General features: G+C 35.7%; 1 protein-coding gene across 3 annotated transcripts in view; it reads left to right on the forward strand.

Annotated features, from left to right (window-relative positions):
- The window catches only part of Cep85l (centrosomal protein 85L), an 86,402-nt gene extending 62,947 nt beyond the window's left edge, over positions 1 to 23,455 (forward strand). For all 3 annotated transcript variants that reach the window (XM_090338219.1, XM_090338220.1, XM_090338221.1), the window contains exons 7-13: positions 1,539 to 1,691; positions 4,012 to 4,166; positions 7,458 to 7,575; positions 8,520 to 8,570; positions 18,488 to 18,595; positions 20,503 to 20,734; positions 23,235 to 23,455. In XM_090338219.1, coding sequence (XP_090194345.1) covers positions 1,539 to 1,691; positions 4,012 to 4,166; positions 7,458 to 7,575; positions 8,520 to 8,570; positions 18,488 to 18,595; positions 20,503 to 20,734; positions 23,235 to 23,398 — 981 coding nt within the window. In that variant the 3' untranslated portion in view covers positions 23,399 to 23,455. The remainder of the gene's footprint in view (positions 1 to 1,538; positions 1,692 to 4,011; positions 4,167 to 7,457; positions 7,576 to 8,519; positions 8,571 to 18,487; positions 18,596 to 20,502; positions 20,735 to 23,234) is intronic.
- Positions 23,456 to 24,729: the final 1,274 nt, after the last annotated feature.

Consider the following 24,729-nt stretch of genomic DNA (forward strand, 5'->3'; position numbering starts at 1 on the left):
AGTAACCTACAGAAAGAACTCTTTCCTTTTCTTTTTATTATTGAGTCTATCATCTCATTTTTTTAGTTCACTGAAGATAAAGGACTGAAAAATAAAATGTAGGAAATATGGTTAGCAGCGGAAGCCCTAATGTGGCCAAAAGCCACACACACACACACACACACACACACACACACACACACACATATTCATTTGTTCATTTGTCCTTTGTGGCTTTACTGTGCTTTCACAGACAGTAGGTATACTCAAAGTAGATATGAAAATCTTCAAGTCAAAATTAATTGGATGAGATAAAGAAGGCTACTATGTACTAATGAAGAGAACAATCCATCATGAAATTCTAACAATTTTAAACTTATATGTACTGAGTGTGGACCCAGTAAGAAATGCCCGGAGACATACAAGGACAAACAACTTGAGACACAGAAAGAATAGGGGACTTTCATACCACACTTCCATAGTCCAGACCCTCCCCCCCAAAAAAAGTCATTTTAACTCGAAAGTTAAACTGTACCACAGATTACATGAACTTAATAGGCTTGTGTAGAATATTCTATCGGGCTGCTTCAGAATGTATGTTCTTCTTAACAGGCCAGAGGATTTTATCCCAATGAAATTGTAGGCCACAAAGCAAGTCTTAACAAACTCTAAAGAGTTAAATTCCTTCAGTCTTAAAAACGAGTATTTGAACGAATAGAAATTTATTTTCTCTAGAGAAACTACAGAAACTGTACAAACACACGGAGAATTAACAATACACTTTGAATGATCATTGAATCATTTAGTGGAGTAATTAAAAGTTCCTAGGACCATAGGAGTTGTAAAAGGGAAAGATAGCACTTACGAGTACCTCCATGAAAAGAAAAAATCAAAGTAATCTCAATAGCTTCCAGGACTTAGAAATTTTTTTTTTACAAGTCTGGGGCTTAGACTCAGGGCTTGGGCACTGTCCTTGGGCTTTCTCAAGGCAAGAACTCTACCACTTGAGCCACAACACCACTTCTGCCTTTTTCTATGTATGTAGTACCGAGGAATAGAACCTCCATCTTCATGCATGCTAGGTAAGCACTCTACCACTAGGCTAAACTCCTGGCCCCACTCTCCAGGTCTTAGAAAAATAATACACTAAACCTGAAAGTTATTGATGGAAACAGTCAAGAAATGAACACTTAAAGGAAAATACAGAAAAAAATTAATGAGGTATGTAGTTGATTCTTTGAAAAGGTAACAAAATTGACAAACTTGTAGCAAAACTAATCAAAAGAAAACCTAATCAAAAGAAAAGTCCCAAATTAACAAAAACAGAAAGAAAAGGAATTTATCATGAGTATCACCGAATCTCTGAGGATAATTAAGGAATATTTTGAAATCTCATGAGTTGGAAAACTCAGAAGAAATGGATAAATTTCCAGATGCAGATGATTGCTAAAATTAAGACAAGAAGATATAAAACAGCCATATAGACTCAGATAAAGAGATCGGCTTTGTTATTTTTAAATAATTAAAACTACTGAAGAACCTTAAATCTTTTTGTTTAGCTTAAAACAAGGGACAGATACATCAATAGCCTGAAAAAGAAGTGCCAGAAGGAAGCTGAACAAAACAAGGAAAAGCAGAGAAGAATTGAGACCTTGGAAAAGTACCTGGCTGATCTTCCAACTCTAGATGATGTTCAGCGTCAGAGCCTACAGGTAACATCTCTCTCTTTTTTTTTTTAATATTTTTTATTGTAATTAATAAAAGGGTTACGTGATATTTGCCAGATAGAGGTGCATTAATTCACATACATTGATACCTTTTCACATGTCTTGGTACCCATTACCCTCCCTCCAACCCCCCCCCCCCCGTCTTGGTTTTCCCCCCTTCCCTATCAAATTTCAAATAACCAAATACAAATAAATTCAATATATCAGATAACAAAGTGAGATACTGTAACAATATGAGATACCCAAGGGACAGCAAAAGAGATGAGAGATAACATAGTACATTAAGGACAACAATCATTCGTTATATGGCTTTTGTTTCAATATCCTGGAGGTCCTTCCAAGAGATCTGCAATAGAGCAAAACCTTGATACATAAGGCCATATAGTATGAACCTACAGGTAACATCTCTTGAAGAAAATGTTCTTTTTTAGGATTATTACTGTTTTCACGATTTAACTTGGAAGAATGAATTTGTCTTGGTGCCAATATATGTTTACCTTCTTAATCCGATCTTTCTTAATCTTCTTTAAAGGGTAGTTTCTAAACCAGTTGGATAACTCTATCTCATGCACACACCCCAGATCTTTTCTTCATATTCTCTGAGATTGAAGGGTCTTTTCAAGATGTTCTGTTGAGTATCTTTCTAGATATTTAACTTATTTTCTGTATTCTTCCTAACTTTCCCACAGATTTTTGATGTTTACCCCCGACTTAAACTTTGAAGAGAGATATTTCCATGGTGGGGCAGACATTTTTTTTTAATAGAAGTCAGCTATGTGCACTAAAGGATGCACATTACTTGTCATCCGTCCTTCTTGCTTGTGCCTACTAGGAAATAATAGCACTGTTCCCCATTCCTAAACCAAAAATGTCAACAAACATTTCCAAATGTAAAATCCTACTCTAGTAGAGAATCTTTGGTCCAGTTCATAGACTGTCAGTAGTATGTATGTTCTAGGTCTAAGTAAAAGCATTCTTTGTTCATTTTTTATTCATTTCTAAGTTGTAAGATCAAGAAGTTAAGGTCAGGAAGAACCTTAAAGACCACAGGATATTTCATGAACAGGTACAGAGAGCCATGTAGATTTAAACACCATGGGATGAAGGCAATGTAATTTTAAAACTGTGAGTCAGTCATATATCTGTTATATACACAGTAGAATAGAAATATCAAGAGCCATCAACAGATGTCATCCACTTTGTTTATAATATCATTATTCATAAGAGTTGAAAGATGGAGCCAAGACAAGTGTCTTTGGATGGATGAATAGATAAGCAAAAGATTGGGGGTAACGCATTGAGTGGAATATTATTCAACCTTAGAAAGGAATGAAGAGCTGGGTGCCGGTGGCTCACACCTGTAATCCTGGCTACTCAGAAGGCTGAGATCTGAGGGCCAAGGTTCAAAGCCAGCTGGGGCACAAAAGTCCATGAGACTATTACCTCCAGTTAACCACCAGAAAACCAGAAGTAGTGCTGAGGGTCAAGTGGTAAAGCACTAGTCTTAAGCTGAACAGCTCAGGGACAATGCCTAGGCCCAGAGTTCAATCCCCATGCCCAACAAAAAAAAAAAAAAAGGAAGTTTTAGAACATGGATTAGCTTGGATTGCCAGTCACAGAAAGACAAATACTGTATGATTCTACTTAAAAAAGGTGGAAAAATGTTCAAATTAGACAGATTGGAAGGGTTGTTGCCAGGGAGCCAGAGTAACAGATGAAGGGGAAGTTGCTCAATAGCTAGAGTATTTAGTAATACAAGATGGACATTTGCCATCAGTGTAGATATTTAAACACTAGTGAATTGAACAAGCAGAACTGATTAGGTTACTAATTGTTATTTGTGTTTTGGCTGTACTGGAGTATGAATGTAGGGTCTTGTGCTTATTCCAGCTTACGTACTTAGCTAGTGCTCTAATACTTGAGCTATGCCTCTAAATCCTGCTTTTTTGCTGGTTAAACCTTTCCTGGAATTGTCTAACCAGGCTAGTTTCATAATTCAGTCTTCCAGGGCTCAGCCTCCTGAGTAGCTAGGATTACAGATACCTAACTAGAGTGATAAGTTTTATGTTAAACATATTTTTCCACAATTAAAGATAAAATTCTTATATCTTTAATCTTTGTCTTCTAGAACATTTTTACTCCATTCTCTTTATCTTCTTTTTTTTCACACAAAGAAGTAGTCTTGTTAACTACTCTAGATAATGCTATTTTAGCAATAAGTCTATTAACGCTTGAAAATAGTAATTTTTAGTAGGAAAATCTAACATTACATGTGTTGTGAATTGGAAAAAAAATTTCTCCTTAGCTGCAGGTTCTAGAAGAAAAAAATAAGAGTTTACAAGAGACTTTGACAGAATCAGAAAAAAAACTTGAAGAGCTCAAAAAACAGTGTCAAGATAAAGAAACACAACTAATATGCCAGAAAAAGAAAGAGAAGGAGCTAGTAACTTCTGTTCAAAGGTAAGATAACCTTTCAAATTCTTTTACATTTTTACTCATATTTTGATTAAGTATTTTACTTACAAGACATTAATTTATCATTACTACTTTGTTTCTCTCCTTGAAAGATGTGTTGTATGATTTTAGTGGTAAGTTAATATTTAGAAGTCATACTAATAGTGGGCCAAAAGTTTTATATGAGAATGGTAACAATTGAAGAATGCTATTGGTTTTGTTGTTGTTGTTGTTTTTTGGGGGGGAGAAGGAGAGTTAGTTGTTGGATTTGGATAGCCAGAATTTTACTTAGAAAATTTATTCTATGTTCATCCAAGAGGTAAGTCTGTAGTTATTTTTTTGATGTGGCTCTAGCTGGTTTGGGGATGAGTGTAATTCTGACTCCATAGATTGAATTTAATAGTGATATTTCCCTTTCTATTTCATTAAAGAGTTTGTGAAGTATTGGTGTTAGTTCTCCTTGAAGGCCTCATGGAATTTGTCTGTAAATCCATCAGATCCTAGGTTCTTCTTGGATTGGTGGTCTTTTATTGCTATTTGTTTGTTTGTTATGGATCTATTTAATTGGTTTATATTTTTTAATTGGCTCAGTTTAGGTATATTGTTTCTAGGAATGCATTTATTTCTGCCATATTCTTCAATTTACTGGTGTAGAGGTTTGTGAAATATTCTCTTGTAATTCTGAATTGTGCTTGTTTCTGTTGCAATCTTCTCTTTTTGATCTCTAATTTTATTTAGATGGTTTCTTCTCTTAAGTAGATTTGCTAAAAGTCTGTCAATTTTTAAGTTTTTCAAGAGCCAGCCTTTTGTTTTGTTGATTCATTGGATTTTTTTTTCAGTCTCTTAATTCATTTGTTTTCCATCTAATTTTTTTTTTTTTTTTTTGCCAGTCTTGGGCTTGAGCTCAGGGCCTGAGCACTGTCCTTGGACTTTCTCAAGGCTAGAGCTCTACCACTTGAGCCTCAGCACCACTTCCAGCTTTTTTCTATGTATGTGGTACCGAGGAATCGACCCCGGGTCTTCATGCATGCTAGGCAAGCACTTTAACCACTAGGCCAAACTCCTGGCCTTCCATCTAATTTTTATTATTTCTGTCTATTGGTTTTGATTTGTCTTGCTATGTCCCAGAGAAGCTGGTGTTCTGTGTGTTCACTTAAATTGAATTCCATAAACATTTTAATTTCCCTTTTTAACTCTTTTATGCCCCACTGATCACTCAGGAATGTATTATTCTCTTTCTATAATTTTGAGTATTATCTGTGATGATAGTGCTGTTGAGCTCTAACTTTATTCTATTATCTGACAAGATATAAGAAATAATTTTATTTTCTTGAAATTGCAGAGATTTCCTTTGTAACCTAGGACATGGTCTATTTTGAAGACTGTTCATGGGCTACTGAGAAGAATGACCCTGCTGGAAGAAAAATTCTATAGAAGCCTGTTAGGTCTAGCTTGTCAGTGCAGTCATTTAGCTCTTAGGTTTCTTGCTGAGTTTTATTTTTGCCTGGATGATCTATCCAAATATGCTGATGGTGTGTTGATGCCACCAGTAATCTATGTGCGTGGATCTGTGTGTGTGGATCTATGTGCGTGGATCTGTGTGTGTGGATCATCTATGTGTATTTTAGTCAAATAGTATTCATTTGATGAAGTTGAGAACGCTAGTATTAGATACATAGATATTGGAAATTATGTCCTCCTAATGGAGAATTCCCTTTATCAGTATGTTATGTTTCACTAAATTTAATTTGAAGTTGATTTATCTGAAATTAGCATCTTTACTCCATCTTGTGTTAAATAGGTAATTGTTTTTGTCAGTTAAATGTGTCTATTTAGGCAGCAAGTGTGTGGGTCCTGTCTTTTGATCCAGTAAGCCTCACACTGTTTTTTGTTTGGAGAATTGAGCCCATTCATTTTGGTAGAACTAAGAATTATGTGGTAGCCCCTGTCATGTTACTCTATTTTTTAGGGGTTGTGTGTTTTCTGTCCTTACTGTATCTATCTACTCATCTTTAAAAATATTTATTTATTTATTGCCAGTCCTGGGGCTTGTACTCAGGGCCTGAGCACTGTCCTTTTCTTAAGGCTCTACCACTTGAGCCACAGCACTACTTCCAGCTTTTTTCTATATATGTGATGCTAAGGGATTGAACCCAGGTCTTCGTGTATGGTAGGTAAGCATTCTACCACTAGGCCAAACTCCCAGTCCCAAAAATTGCTGGATTGGAGTTTTGTTTCGATTTTTTTCTAGTCCTGTGGCTTGAACTCAGGGCTTGAGTACTGTTCTTGAGCTTTCTCAACCACTTGAGCCACAGCATCACTTCTAACTTTTGTGTGTTTATGTGGTAGTGAGGAATTGAACTTTGGGCTTTGTGCATGCTAGGCAAGTACTCTACCACTAAGGCACACTCCGGGCCTCTATCTGCTCATCTTATAGAGTCTGTTTTTGCTGCCTGTTTTGTATTCATGCTGGTTTTCTGTGTGTAGGACATCTTTGAATATCTTGTGTAGTACTGGTTAGATGGCAATAAATTAGTATTTGTTTATTATGGGATGTTTTATTTGCTGGATTCTTGGTTGCTAGTTGTTGGGTATATAAGTCACTGCTTGGTGTGTACATCATATCAAGCTCTCCTTGTTTTTGGGGTTTCAGCAGAGAAACCTGCAGTTACTGTGTTTTTTTTTTCTTAAAAGTAATTGCTCTTGTCTTTCTGACAGCTCTAAGTATTCAATTTTGTTTTCTACTGAACTATTTGAATCACAATGTGGAAGTGAGAGATTATTTTCTGGTCTAGTCTGTTGTGTGTGCTAAAAACCTCTTGTTCCTGGATAGGCTTCTCTTTTTGAATATTTGGAAAATTTTTCTTCTCCTTTGTTGTCCTTTGGTTAATCTCATATTATTACTGTATCTGAGTTTCTTACCTGGCATATTGTATATACATTTATTTGTTTATTTGAAATAGGAAGGGGGAGGGGGAAAACAAGATGATTGGGAGGGGGTGTGGAGAGGGAAATAGGAACAAAAACATAAAAGAAGGGGTATCAATTTACCTAATATATGGTAAATGAAACTGTAACCCCTCTATATATTACCTCAATAACAATAATAATAATAATAATAATAATAATAATAATAATGCAATCCTGGGTTCTTATTATTTCTGAACAGATGAGCCTCTAATTATAGACCTTTCCTGCATATAAAATATACTTATATAAAATATAGCTTTTTAATGTAAGTCTTGATTTTCAGCCAGTGGAGCTTATTCCATTATATTTTGTTTCCAAAACTAACAGTTTGCAACAAAAAGTAGAAAAATGCCTTGAAGATGGAATCCGTCTTCCCATGTTAGATGCAAAGCAGCTTCAGAATGAAAATGATAATCTCAGAGAACAAAATGAGACTGCTAGTAAGGTTAGTACCTTGAAAACAAAGATGGAATCTATGTTTTATGGATATATATGTATGGTTAATTTAATTACAGTTGCTTTATGTGATTTATAATTTTGCTAATATTTATTAGCTTATAAAATGTTGAGTGCCTATTTGTAGAAAATAGCAGTTTAAGAAAATGTGATTTCTATTTAAACAATAACTAAACTAAAGGATATCTTTTTCTTTCCTAAATTTTTCAAACTCTGTTTTTTAATAAATTGAATTTTATTATGTATTGCACAAAGTTATACATATATGATCCAAATTCTGTTACTTAAAGTCTGTTTTCGATGGATGCTTTTGTAAAGTACAGCAAATCTTTTATAAACTTTTTTTTGCCAGTCCTGGGGCTCCTGGAACTCAGGGCTTGAGCACTGTCCTTGGACACTTTCTGATCAAGGCTAGTTGCTCTGCCACTTGAGCCACAGTACTACTTCTGGCTTTTTCTGTGTATGTGATGCCAAGGAATCAAACCTAGGGATTAATGCATGCTAAGCAAGCAATCTACCACTAGGCTATGCTCCTGTCCCTGAACATTTTACGTTTTTGTGTTTTGTTTTGTTTTTGTTTTGGCTTTCCTTAAATTATTGATCCTTTTTCTGTGTGTGAAGGTGCTGAGGTTGAACTCAGGACCTCATGCTTGGTAGGCAGGCACTCTACTGCTAAACTAGTGGGGAAAAAAATCAAGTTGAGGACCAGGAATTTGGCCTAGTGGCTTGTCTAGCATGTATGAAGACCAGGGTACCACATATATAGAAAAAAGCTGGAAGTGGTGCCGTGACTCAAGTGGTAGGGCTGTAGCCTTGAGAAAGCCCAAGGAAAGTACTCAGGCCCTGAGTTCAGTCCCCATGCCTGGCAAAAAAACAAAAACAAAACAAAAACCACCCAAATTGATTATGCTAATTTTGTTTTCTGTGTTTTAGATAATAGATAACCAACAAGATGAAATAAACAGAATGGTTTTAGAAATTCAGGTAAGTTATATTTTTATACTAAATTTAGCTATTTGCTTATTTACTAATACTGCTTACATAACTATTAGTTACAGTTATGTATTTGATGTAAAAGTAGTATTAATGGCACTTGAAGTAAATTTGCAAATGTTTCAGTATTAATCCTGTAGTTATTTCAAAGAAAATGCTATTGAGTAAATTAGCAAAATATATGACGTGATGATTGTTCTCTATTCCTTGCCTGTACCTCTTTATCTTCACCATTTGATTAGGTCAACAGTGATCTAATAGGAGACTATTTGTTTTTCGTCTACCTGTTATTAGAAGACTTGTTTTTCTTTGGGGGGGGGGTGGGTCATGGGTTTGAACTTGGCCTGGGCATTGTTCCTGAGCTCTTCAGCTCAAGGCTATCACCCTACCCTTGAACGAAGCCCCACTTCCCTTTTTCTAGAGGTTAATTGGAGATAAGAGTCTCAGATCCTTTTGTGCCTGGGCTGGCTTTCAACCTTGATCCTCAGATCTCAGCCTCCCGAGTGGCTAGAATTACAGGCGTGAGCCACTGCCAGCTAGAAGACTTGTTTTTAGTCTACTTGTTATTTGATCTTTATGTCATTTTCATCTGGAAACACTTTCACAGCTCACTTTGTCTTTATATTCTTTGTCTCTAGTTTTCGAGAGTTCTGTTGTGATCTCAGTATCATCTCTTAAATACTGGCATCTTATCAACATTTCCCTACCCTTTCCACTATTCCATTTTGGAATGTCTAGCATTTTTTGTTGCTTTTTTATACCCTTGTAAACTATTTAGAAGAACAACTTTGTTAGAAGATGTTTTAAGCTGTTTGGAGTATTGCATTGCTTTGAGTATGAATAAGTTATTCTAGTAGTTAAAACAGTTAAAACAGTTCTAAAGATTAGAACTTAATCCCAAAAGATGATAAAATTTAATCCCAAGAGATGAAGTGATCAAAAGGATGACATTGTTTTTGTACTCAAAATGCTGTATTTAAAATGTGGTATAATTTACTACCTCACACCAGAAGCAAAGTAAGAAACATCATTCACAGGCAAGTTCAGTTCACAGCTTGGGACGTCCTACAAAAATACAAATTTCTAGGACCGAGAGTGCGGCCTAGTGGTACAGTACTTGGCTAGCATGTATGTAGCCCTGGATTTGAATCCTTGATACCACATACACAGAAAAAGCTGGAAGTGGTGCTGTGGCTCAGGTGGTAAAATGTGAGCCTTGAGAAAGCCCAAGGCAAGTGCTCAGGACATGAGCTAAAAACTCAGGACTGGTGGGGGAAAAAAATTCTTCACCACAAGATGACAATGTTAGTTGGCTCTTTTAAAAATTGTGTGTATGTGCATGTGTGTGTATGTGTAACCAATTAAGCTAAATCTTTTGTTTGCTTTTCTGCTGTTCAATAAAAAAGGTATTTTTTGTCATTTTCATATATTTTTGACTCAGTATGATTGAGTTCCTCATTGGGCTCTATTTTCCTTCCTGTTTGGTTCTCAGAAGCATAAGGCTGTGTATGGCTAGCTGTTACCAAATTTATGTATGTATATATACATTTATATGCACATATATGTGTATGTATATATAATAATTACATATACATGGTTTTTTTTTTTGTTCTATTTGGGACTTGAACTCTGGGCCTGGGCACTGTCCCTGAGCTCTTCAGCTCAAGGCTACTGCCCTACCCCTTGAGCCATAGCACCACTTCTGATTTTCTAGTGGTTAATTGAAGATAAGAGTCTCACAGACTTTAGTGCCTAGGCTGGCTTTGAACCGCAATCTTCAGATCTCAGCCTCCCGAGTAGCTAGGATTGCAAGTGTGAGCCACCACACCTGGCACCCAGATTTATAGCAGCAAAGATAGTAAAAAAAAGTTTCAGTTATGTTTATCTGTTTTCTGGAATATTAAGTATTTTGTCATTGAAAGATCTTATGTACTGAAATGCCTCTCTAGTTGACAGTTATCAGTGAGTGATGTGTATGTATGTAGTATATGTATGCCTATTATATGCACATATATTATATCACCCAAACAACTAGAAGCCAAGCCAAACTTTTATTCATAACTGAAGGGCAAATAAAAACATTCCATGATAAACAAAAACTAAACCAATTTATTGCCACCTAACCAGCACTACACAAGATACTCAAAGATGTCCTGCATACCAAAAAACAACATGAATACAAGACAGGCAGCGAAGACAGACTCTACAAGATGAGCAAATAGATAAAGTAAAGTTATAATAAAGTTATTAGCGTGCCACAAATGATACCTTATAGGTCATTAAGATAGTTTACTCTTATAGACATAATTGGAATTGCTGATCTTAACTGTTGACAATTCTACTAATAACATCAAGAGAAGATGCTTCATATTCTTGTAAAATTCTGTCTAATTTCTAGCATATCTCATATAGCCTTTATTAGATTTTCTCAGTAGGAATAGTGGTAAAATGGATTATGATCCAATAAAATGACTTGCAAATAGAATATAAATTCTTTAAGCTAACTAAATATCAGATGCTTTAATTCTTTCTTGTTACTGTATTATTTATCTTCTATTTTGATATCTTAATTTTGTTATCAAAAGTCTGGCTTACATAAAATGAGATTTCAAAAACACTTGAATAATACTGTTTTTGTTGAGTGAAAAACTAAAAGTTATCATCTGAAATTAGTATTTTTAAAAACATACTTGGCAAATAATGCTAATTTAAAAATAGTTTTAAAAGAAAACATGATCTTCCCCAGTTTTTGTGTTTACAGGGAGACACTTGCTTTTCTTTTTTTCCCATATATTTTTATTGTAATTAATAGAATGGTTACATTATATTCACCAGATAGAAGGTGCATTACTTCACAAACATTGATACCCTTTCTCATGTCTTGGTCTCCATTTCCCTCCCCCGGCCCCCACTCCACATCTTGTTTTCCCCCCTTCCCAATCCTATTTCAAATAACCAATGAGCATATATACACTATATCAGATAACAAGGTGAAATACTGTAACAATATGAGATAACCAGGGACAGCAAGAGAGATGAGAGATAACATCGTACATTAAGGACAACAATCACTCTTATATGGCTTTTGTTTCTATATCCTGGAAGTACTTTCATTTAGTGTCATACTATATGGCCTCATGTATCTAGATTTTGTTCTATTGTAAATCTCTGCTAGGAGAGCCAAAGGTTTCTACTGATTATGACAAATGAGGGAAACCATTGAGCCTATGTTCCTTTGAGAGACACTTGCTTTTCATGTTATATGTCTACTGTCCACAGGTAGTAGTTTGTATAATTAAAATAGGTTAAATTTGTGAAAAGTTGGTTAACTTTTGCAAGATAATTTCTTTATGTTTGGTATGGAACACTGCAACTGAATGTGTGTTTCTGGGCCTGCTTGTGCCATAAGTGGTCACAAGACTTAGCTGGTTGTTTAGATTGTTCGGGGTGTATGTTAGAGTCAAATGTGAGGTTCACTTGTTGATTCTTTCGCTGTCAAAATTTTTTTTTTTGCTTTGCAAAAGTAGCAAAATGCAAGATTATTGCTATGGCAATGAGTTTTCCCTCTTTCAATAAATTTCAAAGACTAATTTTAAGATAATTTTTTTTTGATTAGTTGCTGGACCTGAACTCTGGGCCTGGATGTTGTCCCTGAGCTCTTCAGCTCAAGGATACTGCCCTACCCCTTGAGCCACAGGCCACTTCTGTTTTTCTGTTTTGTTTTGTTTTGTTTTGTTTTTCTGGTGGTTAATTGGAGATAATAGTCTCATGGACTTTGGTCCCCTGGCTGGCTTTGAACCACGATCCTCAGATCTCAACCTCCTTTGTAGCTAGGATTACAGGCATGAGCCACCGCACCCAGCTTAAGATAATTTTTAATTCTCTTTTTAACAGTATTTTATTCTAAAGTTGATGTACAGAAGGCTTACAGTTACATAAAAAAGGCAATGAGAGAATTTTTTTTTTTTTTTTTTTTTTTTTTTGCCAGTCCTGGGCTTGCGCTCAGGGCCTGAGCACTGTCCTTGGACTTTCTCAAAGCTAGAGCTCTACCACTTGAGCCTCAGCACCATTTCTGGCTTTTTTTCTATGTATGTGATACCAAGGAATTGAACCTGGGTCTTTCTTTGTACATGCTAGGCAAGCACTCTACCACTAGGCCAAACTCCCGGCCCAAGAACAATTTTTGACCAGTGTCCCCACCCCTTATATTCTCCCACTTTCCCTCTTCTCCCTCACGTTGTTAAGTTCATTTCCAACATGGTGTCTTGTGAATATCATTGTTGCATTGGTTCACGCTTTATCTTTGATCTCATCATTTGGTCTCACCCCAAATCAAGTAAGCATATATACAAGACACAAGGTATCAAAATCAAATATAATGACACCAGGTGATAAAACAAAAGGAAAAAATAATTTCACACAGTACATTATAAAACTCTTGTTTCCATATCTTGGAGTTCTTTTCAAATAACATCATTTTTGTTGTCATGTGTATAGAGGTGTTGAACTATTGTGATCCTCTGCTAGGACTATCCTAGATATATACTCATTATTACCATAGACTATGAAGCTTATCTTTCTTGGGGTCTGGCTTACTTATACTTTTCCCAAGTCTTTCCATTTTATTATGAATGAGGCCATACCACTTTTCCTGATGCAGCATAGAATTTGATTGAGTACATATACCACAGTTTCTTTTTTCTTTTTTTTTTTTTTTCCTAAGTCAGTCCTGGGGCTGAACTCAGGGCCTGAGCACTGTCCTTGAACTTTTCTCAAAGCTAGAGCTCTACCACTTGAACCACAACACCACTTCAGCTTTTTTCTATGTATGTGGTACCGAGGAATCGAACCTGGGTCTTCGAGCATACTAGGCAAGCACTCTACCACAAGGCCAAACTCCAGGCCCTTTGGATACTTTTTGCTCAAGGCTAGTGCTTTGCCACGTGTGCCACAGTGCCCCTGGCTTTTTCTATATATGTCGTACCTAGGAATCGAGTTCTGGTCTTCGTGCATGCTAGGTGAACACTCTACTACTAGGCTGCACACCTGGCCCCCATATTCCAGTTTCTGGATCTATCTATCTACTGAGGAACATCTGAGTTGGTTCCATATCTTAGCTATGGTAAATAATGCTGCAAAAAATATAGTTGTGCTGGAAGCTTTATTGTGGATACTCTGTGTGTATATGTATGTGTATGCTGGTCCTGGGGCTTGAACTCAGAACCTAGGTGCTGTTCCTGACATATTTTGCTCAAGACTAGCATTCTTACCACTTGAGCTACAGCTATATCTTCACCTTTTTGATTAATTTGAGATAAGAGCCTTATGTACTTTTTTACTCGGGCTAGTTTCAAACCACAGTCTTCAAATCCCAACCTCCTAAGTAGTATTCTTGGTGTGAACCGCCAGCACTCAACCTCAACTGACTTTATTTTATTTTCAGCATAATGTATAGAGGGGTCACAGTTACATTCATCAGGTAGTAGGTGCATTACTTCTCACACATTGATAACCCCTTCCCATGTTTTTGTCTTTATTTCCCTCCCCTTTTCCCCTCCCACCGTTTTTCTTGATAAGTACATAAAATTGCAAAAGTACTTCTGAAATTGTAATAGTTTTCTTTTCCCTATAAGCTGAAAAATCGAAAGCTTTTATGAGGAAGTGGTGCTATGGCTCAAGTGGTAAAGTGCCAGGCTTGAGCTGAAAAGCTCAAGGACAGCATCCATGCCCAGAGTTGAAGCCCCACAACTGACAAAAAATAAAAAATAAAAATAAATTTTTTATGACAAGTAACAAAAGCAATACATTACATTGGTAAAACATAAAAATCTCTCTGGTACCATGCCAAAAGCTCTTATTCTGCCTCTGGCACTGTTAGTTCTTGATAACCTAAATATGCCATCATTTCTTTTGGAGAAGAAGAAAGGATTTAGATAGCTATAATAGTTGGAAACAAACTAAACAACCAGAGCCCTAGTATTCAGTGATACCAAAGGCATGATCAAGCCTTCATCTTATATGGGATGCTCAGTAGTGGGAGAAAGGAGCTCCCCCACTACTTGGCTACCTTGGCTGAAACAGTCTCAGTTACAGGTATCTAGAGGTAGAATGGATGAATGTCAGTGGGAAGATAATCACCCCTTGTGGAAGAGTTACTGACTATACCAATGCAGTTTCCACTTGGAGCTTCAAGAAACTAAATAACCCTGGAATGGATTTTGTTTTCTATTCCACAGTCTCTTGCCTTATTACTGAGTTTTGGTAGATTTTCTTGAATACATGTTTTTTCATTTACTAAATGTTGTTAGGATAAGTTATAGAAACTTCACTGTTGTATAATATTCACCAGTTTCTTTTGGGAGCAGAGCTGCAACGTTCCTCATGTCACACCAAAAGAAGAATTCTAAGGCAGATTGTCTTTAAAGTTATATCCAATAAATTAGAATTCTATGATGGTTTAGAACCCTGTGTGCAGAAAGCTTAATGAATATTTTATAGCATTGGTACATTCCCTATTTCTTTTAGTTTTTACAAAATATTTGTGAACCACTTTTTATATCACTCCAGAAGAATGAGGAAATTGGAGTTATGCACATGCAAGTTAAAGTGAAAAGTAAGAGCCTCTCATGGCAAGTACGTCATTCATTAAGGTGTTAATCAATGGTGATGATACTTTTTTTAACCTTTTTTTTTATTATAGTTAATAGAAGGGTTACATTATATTCACCAGATCGAAGTTGCACTACTTCACAAACATTGATACCCTTTCTCATGTTTTGGTCCTACATTTTATAGGAACTACTTTCTGATGGATATTTGTGATCTCTGAATATCATCAATAATCTTACAATGTAACATTTTTATACAGAGAACAGAGTTTTGGAGAGGTGCTATGCCAGCTTACAGCTAAAATTCTAATTTATGTGATTGGACTTTAGAGTTGTGTCTTTGGTTATTTCTTATCTCTCCCATCCTTCCTCCCAGAACTGAAATTGAACTAGGGTTTCATGTTCTCTTCTTTTTTTGCTAATGGCTAGAGTTCTACCACATTTGAGCCATACATTTACTTTGAGCTTTTGCTGGCTAGTGGGAATGAGCCTTTCCAACTCGTCTGCTTAGGCAGGCTTGAACATCTAAAATTATTCACATAAGCTGCCACTAGCACCTGGTGTGATTTTACTTTTGATGCCCTCAAAATGAAAAAGAGAAAGGCAAAAATACAGAAGAAAGTTGATGTGACTGTACTTAATTTCAAAGTAGCAAATATGAGTTATTTCAGTTATCCATAGTAGAGGTACCACCACTTTTAGCAATTATGTTTTTAAATCTTAAGAAAGCTCAAAAATGCACTGCAAAATGCCATGTAAAATAACATGTATTATTCCTATTTTTTTTGGGTCCTGGGGCTTGAACTCAGGGCCTGAGCACTGCTCTTGGTTTTTTTTCTCAAGGCTAGTGGGCTGTCACTTGAGCTACAGCATCAGCTTCAGCTTTTTTCTATGTATGTAGTACTGAGGAATCGAACCTGGGTCTTCGTGCAAGCTAGGCAAGCACTCTACCTCTAGGCCAAACTTCCAGCCAATTCTTTAAAATTAAAAAAAAATTTATTTTACAGCACTGAAGTTTGAACTTGATCCACAGGCACTCAACCACAATTCCTCTATCCCATTTTGTTTTGCCTAATTTTAGATAATGTCTTATTTTTGCCCAGATCTGCCTTGACTGAAGTCCTCTTATTTTATACTTGTCACACTGTAGCTGTGATAACAGACAGCCTAATTTTTTTTTTGTATTGATGAGATCTTGGGATTTTTTTTTTCCAACTGTGGCCTGAAACCACAGTCTTCCAATCTCAACCTTCCAAGTAGCTAAGATGACAGGTCTAAACCACCATGCTCAACAGACTATTCATTCATATAGAACAAAAAACTGAGATGGCCATCAAAAGCTTTCTCAGCAATTCACATAGTAAAAATAGTAATTTAGTATTAGAGATTTACATGTCAAATATGTTATAATTTGCATTGATAAATATGAATGCATATTTCAAAGCTCATGTAAATTTTAGGTAAAGTACCAAAAAGGAACTACTTACAGAAACCTCCTGTAGTTAAGAGTAGAATGATTTTTTTTAAAGAAAGAGTATTATATATTGACTTTACTGTACTTCATTTTGGAAACCTACTTAATAATTGGATTTTACTGTTTTATTTTGATTGGAATCTGGTAAGGCCATGAGATTGTCAAAATTTATATTTTTCCCTTAATCTTTAAGCATGTTTTTTCCCATACAGTTTTGGATAAGAATGAATATTTCTAGGTGAAATGCTATAGCCAGAGAGTATTAGTACTCCTAGCAGTTTTACAGAGTTGGGACCTTTAAAGAAAAATGTGTCTGTGAGCTTTTTATTAAGGCACTTTTCAGTAAGTACCCTCAAGCCCAAATGACCTTTTTTCTCAAATCCAGTTTTCCTTCTTGGCCAAATAGCTGTATCGTGAAACATTTGTTTAGTCTGTATGAAAAAGAGTGCCTATTTCATCACTGATTTCAATGCAGTCTTCACATGGAAACAGCCAACATGACTGAATTGGTAAACATATAAAACATCATAAGCTTGTGAGGAATTACAGCGTTGTGAAACACATCCCTGGAGTTTAGATTTCATTGTTAAAATGTGAGTTTTAGAGTAGCTTACCTCCTTATTCTAGCAGAAAATCTTAGGATTTATGTTGAGTTCTTGATTACAATCAAATAATGTCTTCAGGTGCACAAGTTTAGATAACTAGCCCATAGTGCCTTTATGCTGCTAGATGCATTTTTGTACAATATAAAGAAGTTTCCATATGAGGAACTATGTTTTCTTCATTGCTGAATATTAAATCTATGTTTCAGGGTCTAACAATTAAAATTTAAAAGGAACATATTTAAATATCTGTTGCCAAGAAAACTGCTGTATATTTAATATTTTTCTTTCATTTTTTTATTTTTATTATATTTAGATGGTTGTACAAAGGGGGTTCAGTTTAACATGCCACTTTATGAGTGCAGTGCATCTTGGTCAGTGTTACCCTTCCATCATTCTTCCTCCTCAAACCCACTCATCCCCGCAAGTTAGATTTTGTCTTCCTCCATGCTTTATAACTGTCACCCTCTTTTATTCCATCCATAGGTAATGAGAGGGGGGAAAACTTGATAGTAGGTTTTGTGCTGTATAAGTGGTCAGCATATCAAAGTATCTTCAGAGTGAAGGACTGAGGAATCTGGGAGGAAAATGATGTCCTTTTTTCTCTGGTTGCATGTGTTTTCAGTGAATATGGTGTAACCAAAGCAGAAAAGATGAAACGTGCATTTCACAATAATCAGCTGAAATCACCAACATATTCTTAAAATGCCTCTGTGCTGCTTTGATGCTCTCTGGACTTTCTTAAAGTATTATGTGTTTGCATCTTCTTTTCTAATGAAGTAAGCCCCTTCACTTATCTTTGACCTTAGTTCGACTGAGAACTAGCTATGTCCCAAATGATAAACGTATTATCTTCATATTTTACATCTTATTAATATAAGACAAATGTACAAATAAAGGTAGATTTATGCTTCTAGTATATGAAAGAAATTGATGAAACAAGAGAGTTTAAATGTATTAAGTAGCATCTGTAGATTTGATGTGTTTCATACAGATTATAAAAACTATTGGTAAAGATGGCATTTTCCCTTTTATTTGAAACTGTGAACGCTAATATAAATAATACAGATTTCTTGAAAGGCAACAGCTTCAATATTCAGAGTACTGGGTAGGAAAAAGATCCCAAGTATTCAGATGCCAACATGCCTGGTTACCTACGTTAGGCTGATGTTTCCCTTTAAATGCATTAATACGCTTGATTTTACAACTTTTTTTTTGTTCTAGTCTATGCAAGAGAAACTTTCTAAAGAGAAATTGACCACACAAAAGATGGTGGAAGAACTAGAAAGGAAAGAAAGAAACCTACAGAGACTAACAAAAGCACTACTTGAAGTAAGTAGAAGAAAATTATATTGTCTTGAGAGAATGATTCACTGCCCATTTACAGTTTTAAGTCAGTGCTTGGATTATATACATCAATTACATGGAGCTAATTATTAAATTTTTTTAAATTTAATAGTTAATTAAATATTAATTTTAAGAAAATTATAGAAAAACAAACCTTTATTTTTCTTATGTCTTAGAATAGTTTTTTACTGATTATAGTAAAATCAAATGCTGTCCAGAGATTAGGTCCAAAATTGATCAAATAAAGCACACACTTAATGTGAACAAAATAGCCCTAGGGAAGGTGGAGCACTGGCACTTGATCATTGGAACAGATCACTTTTTAAAATTGGCTTCTATCAGTTATAGGAATAGAGAATTTAATTGTTAACCTTACCACACGTATTTACAGTGTATCACAATCAATTTTATACCCTTTATCATGCTCCCATCACTCTTCCCCACTTTCAAAAATAATTGCAGCAAGTTTTTTCTATCTTCACAGTTGCAAATTATCTATTTCCACCGTATTCAGATTCAATATGCAAAAATATCTATTTGGGGCTGGGAACATTGCCTAGTGGTAGAATACTTGCCTACATGCATGAAGCCCTGGGTTTGATTCCTTGGTACCACATACACAGTAGTGCTGTGGCTTGAATGGTAGAGTGCTAGCCTTGAGAAAGCCCAAGGACAGTGCCCAGGTCCCGAGTTCAAGGCCCAGGACTCTGCAAAAAAAGAAAAAAAAACCCAAAAACTAGATAACTGTAATTGTGTGGGATTATTTTTGATTTTCTATTCCGCATTTTGTTTTTGTTCCTGTACCTTGCTGGTTTTGTTAGTATGGCTCTGTAGTATAATTTTTTTAAAACAACATTCTGATATTCTGTATCCCATAAATACATGTATAATTTAAGGAAACCACATTTATAGCTAAATGACATAACAGTGAAATACACACAACTACAGAGTCCTGTTCTCACTGCTTTGCCAAAGGGACACATTCACATAGCTCAGGATCCAAACAAGGGACATTTCCTTTCCCCGAGGGTTGCTTGTTCTTTTATTTTAGCAGTTCTTGGGCCTGGCACTGAGCTACTTCTATTTCCTTTACTTAGTTAATACAGTATCGCTTCCTCCAAAATGTAACAACTTTGCAATTGTTTTCACCTTCTAGCCTGGCTTGGTGTTGTGGTAGAATGCAGGTATCTGTGGGTCTACCATACACACTGGACAAACAGACTCCTAGCCACCAGGATAGAGTTTTTGCTTTAAAAAGGCAAATATTGCCAAGTGCCAGTGGCTCACACCAAGAATCCATGCTACTTAAGAAGCTGAGCATCCAGCTTCAAAGCTGTCCAAGGCAGACAAATCCAGAAGCCTCCTAATCACTAACCACGAAAAAGCCAGAAGTGGAGCTGTGACGCTGTGGCTCAAGTGGTAGAATGCCAGCTTTGACAAGAAAAAAAGCTCCAAGACAGTGTCCCAGGCCCTGAGTTCAACCCCGAAGAGCCTTCCAAATTCTGTAGTATAATTTAAAGTTAGGTAGTGTGATACCTCCAGCATTGCTCCTTTCAAGAAACTTCTGAAGCTCAAGACTGTGTAGTTTCATGGGTTTTTTTTCCCCATCCCCAAGGTTACATTAGATTCAGTGTGAGATACAAAAGTTTTGGAGAACATCAGATGGCACAGAAGAATAATTTCTACTGTATTGTTTTCTTTCTCCTATTGTATATTTGCCGATGAATTTAATTAATGTTGCATTTTAATATGACTTTTGTTTCTTTTGTTTCAACTTTGGACATTTAGATTTTAGGTTTCTCATGTACAATTAGGAGAAATGTTAATGTGTATAACCTTTTGATGAGTGTTTTTCCTCTGTTCTAACAAATGGTTTTCTTTATTCATTGCAGAACCAAAGACAAACAGAAGAAACGAGCTCTTTATTGGATCATTGCCAGGAGTCAGACCAGTCTAGGCAGCAGACCATTCATTCGAAGCGGCCATTATTTGATTTGACTGTGATTGATCAGCTGTTTAAAGAAATGTCCTATTGTTTGTTTGACTTGAAAGCACTGTGCAGTATTCTCAATCAGCGAGCTCAGGGCAAGGAGCCTAATCTTTCATTATTACTGGGCATCAGATGTAAGTGGCTGATGACTTGTCCTTACTTTATGACTTAACAGTTTTGAAACCTGTCTTTATGAATCCATTTATTTTTATTGTCTCCTTCTGACTTAGATTTATGAGCCTCTAATTCAATGCAATATTACTTCCTTACTGGAAATGACCTCATTATGCCTGTGGAAGTCAGAAAGCATATTTTTCAGAAGGCAGAGTGTCGGGAGAGGTGTCTTATGCTTAATCTGGAACTTGGAGCTTGTTACGGTCACTCAGAGTGATTTTCCAATTACTTTCTCCAAATAATGATGCTCTCTGTTGCTTTCATATGAAGCTGCATAGACTAATGACTCAATCTTCTACTGGCAAAATATTAGTAGAGATTGCTTCTCTATTCTGTGTGTATTGTGCAGAACTAGCTAGTGCTTTCACATGATCCAGTTTTCACTGCTTACAGATATATTGGCCTTGTCATATATGCATATATGCCACTTCCCTGTGTTTTCCGCACTTCTGTCTTCTTCACCTATAATGAGAAAGAAAGCTGCTGTCATACTATCCTAGTTGAGCCTTCACTTCTGTGTTACCTTTGCTGGAATGAAAATCAGATTTGTAGAATGTTGACATGTTAGTCTCTTTTTAATAGAGAAGCAATCCACTCCAGTAGAAGTGTAGTAAGACTATGTAAAGTTTATGAACAAACATATGGATATATAAAAATGCTGAATGTTTGAGAACTTTGACTCAATAACCACTTAACAAATGAGCTAAGTTAGGTGCTGGAAATACAGATAAAGTGAACATAGCTCTCCTCCACAGTGAATTATTGGAACATTGTATTAAGTACTACAGTTGAGTTGTAGACAAAGGAAAGAGGGAACATGAGAAGAAAATAACCTAAATCTACATGGGAAATGCTGTGATGGCTTCATGGAAGTGCTGATATTTGATACAGATCTTAAAGGAAGAAAAGGAGAAAGTTGCCAGATGTGGTTAGAAATGATTTGAGCAGGACAAAAACACAAAAAGGACTCATTTTCTCTAGCATTTTAGAGCTGATCACCCTTTCAGTTATTTCATTATCACATTTCATTGTAGAATTTGTTATCCTAATATCCTAATACAAATACAAATAAAAGGGAGATTCAGAATCCTTACCACATTTACATCCCATTATACACTCCTTCTACTCCCTATTATTCAACCCAGAGTCCTTACCTCATGTTCAGCCTTGTGAAATTTTGACAAGTCAGCTAATTTGTCAAGAAACAATGCATTCTTTGGCTCCTCGTCTGACAGCTCCTTCAGTTACCTGTTGACACTACACCCCACTCATCTTAAAGTTCTGTGTCACCCTGGTTTCCATGACACACTCTCTAAGTTCTGCTTCTACCCTTGTGACTTCTCAGCCTAAGTCTTCTGAGGTCTTTACCATTTACTTACTGGGTCCCTAAGAATTGTTTGTTGAGTTTTTTTCTTGTTTTATTTTGTTTCATTTTGTTTGAGACAAATATATATTTTGCTATATATAGCCCAGGCTAGTCTCAGATTTGCAATTCTCTGCCTCTACTTTCCGAGTACAAGGATTAAAGGCATGTATCACCATAATATGTACTTGCTTTTGTTTTGTTTTATTCACTACTTTATTTGTATAATCTTATCCATGTCCTATTGTTTTCTGTTATCATTCTTTATAATTTCATATCTCTATTGTGCTATTGTTGTAATTCAGGTTTTTCATACCCCTAAAGTGAACTGGTCTTTCTTCACTCATCTTATGCTCTTCTTCCAGTTCATTTTTCACACTGTTGCCAGAATGATCTGTCAAAAATAAGTGTAGTGTCCTAATATGTAATACCATACATATTAGGAATAAAGATACCCTTATGTTTTGTAAATCTTCCCTCATAATTTGTGTTATATCATTTTTAGCCGGATACTACTTTCCTTGGAGTTACTAGTGTTAATGAGTTGAAGAAAGATTTATTTCACAGCCAATGACTATGTTCACTTCTGAAGAGGAACTCGAATAAATAAATGAGAGCTAGCCTCACCTCTTGGATGTTTAGGCATTGGACACTTAGCTAAGTGTTAATTCAATGGTTTGGGATTGTAGGTCTCAACACCTTTACTATATAGTTTGAAAACTAATATTTGCATGCCAACAAAACCCATTTTATAATCATAAGAATTAAAAATACTTCCTTTTACTGTGCTTAAGTTCTTTAGATTTTGCCAAGTGAGAAGAACCAAGTGTTCTAGTTGAACTTTAAAAGAGAGATTAGAACATGCCTTTTGATTTTTGGAGTATTGTCATCCATTAAACATGTTGAATTTGTGTGTATCCCTATAGAAATTTAATATGTTTTAATAAACAAAGTGAAAAGACAAACGAGGTAATATGTGTTTAATATCAAATGACTTGTGTTTTTAAACTCGAACCTCACTAATGTTTTGGTAATGTGAAAATCTTAAAGTGTTTATTCAAACAAAAATTGAGATATTCTCTGTTTTACTTACACAGCAATGAACTGTTCAACTGAAGAGACTGGAAATGATCACAGTCCAGAAACACTCAGTAAAAAACTGTCAGATGTGTGCCAGTTACGGAGGGACATTGATGAATTACGGACTACAATCTCAGACCGCTATGCTCAGGACATGGGAGACAACTGCATAACCCAGTGATGGAGTGTTGGCCGCACAGCAATAATGACCATCATTAAATGCTGCTGCGTTACGGTTCTTCACATTTCATCTTAGGAGTTATAATGTAAAATGGCAAGTGATGTGACTTGAACATAGGGGTTTTTGTGTAATTTTTTTCATTGGGGAAGAAAGGAATGTAAGGAGGTTTAGAAGAAACTTAGCTAATCAGGCAAAACATTTAAATTACATTTGAAAAAATGTTATAAAGTTTGCACGAAAAATCTGTATTTTCAAACTACTGACAGTAGGACCAAGCTGTGACGATTGTTCTTCAGATAAAAAAGATAGGATCTCATTTACTCCTACAGTTTTGTGTGATTGTGTATGCATGTACATATGGAGTTTGTGGGCGTGTGTATGTATGCATTCACAAAATAATGATTTTTTTCAAGGGAAGAGGAGAGCTCCTGAAAGAGGTACCCACTGTTTATTCTTACAGTCCTTTCATGTGTAGCTTGTGTTATATTTTGAGAGTTTTCAAGGGCTGGGAAAAGAAGGATCCCATCAGCAGGCATATGTTCTAATGGAAGTCAGCAGGCAGATCATCTGTGTTTTAAGCAGTCAGTGTGCCGAGATGATGAAGCCGGGTGTCAGGTTGATTAGCACAGTTTAGTGCAGTAGATAAGTCAGCTATTTTTCCAGAGTGACTGCATTGCCTTCGAGGTGTGAAATTTTGACATGATGACTACTTTCATTGCCCTTGTAACTTAAAGTATTATGAGGAAATTTAACAATTTGCACTAATTATAACATGCCTCTTTCTATTTGCAAGTAATATATCTTCTAAATCCTCAGATAGTTATTGTAAAAGAAAGATAAACAACTCTGGAACAATAGCTTGTTTATCCAGATCTCCACATTCTGACAGTATTGTAACCATTTTGCAGTTGAAACTACTTTTAAGAGAAAGCCAATAAAAATTCTTTACATCTGAATCAAAACTGGCATAAAACGAATCTAAACCAAGGTGGTATCTTAACTCCATGTGTTAGCTATATATTACATTAAGAACGGGATTGTTCATGTAAAACAAACTTGGCTAGATTCTTACCTGGAGTACAGGGTATTGCTATGAAATACAACTAATATTAAGTAGGCTTGATATCATTTAAACTTTCAAGTAAGTATTGTTTTAGTATTTTGGAAAGAACATTCTTCAGAGTATTCTTTACACGCTATTAAATGTACTTATGACAAAGCACTATAACACACACATTTCACATAGGCAAGACTGAATAAGGGGTGAAGGAACAGTGAATCAAACAATATAATACTTTGATAGGGTGCAGATCACTTATCTGTTTTCTTGA

This window comes from Megascapheus bottae, chromosome 8, assembly GCF_031878675.1.
Source record: "Megascapheus bottae isolate mThoBot1 chromosome 8, mThoBot2.hap1, whole genome shotgun sequence".
In the NCBI taxonomy this organism is placed as follows: Eukaryota; Metazoa; Chordata; class Mammalia; order Rodentia; family Geomyidae; genus Megascapheus; species Megascapheus bottae.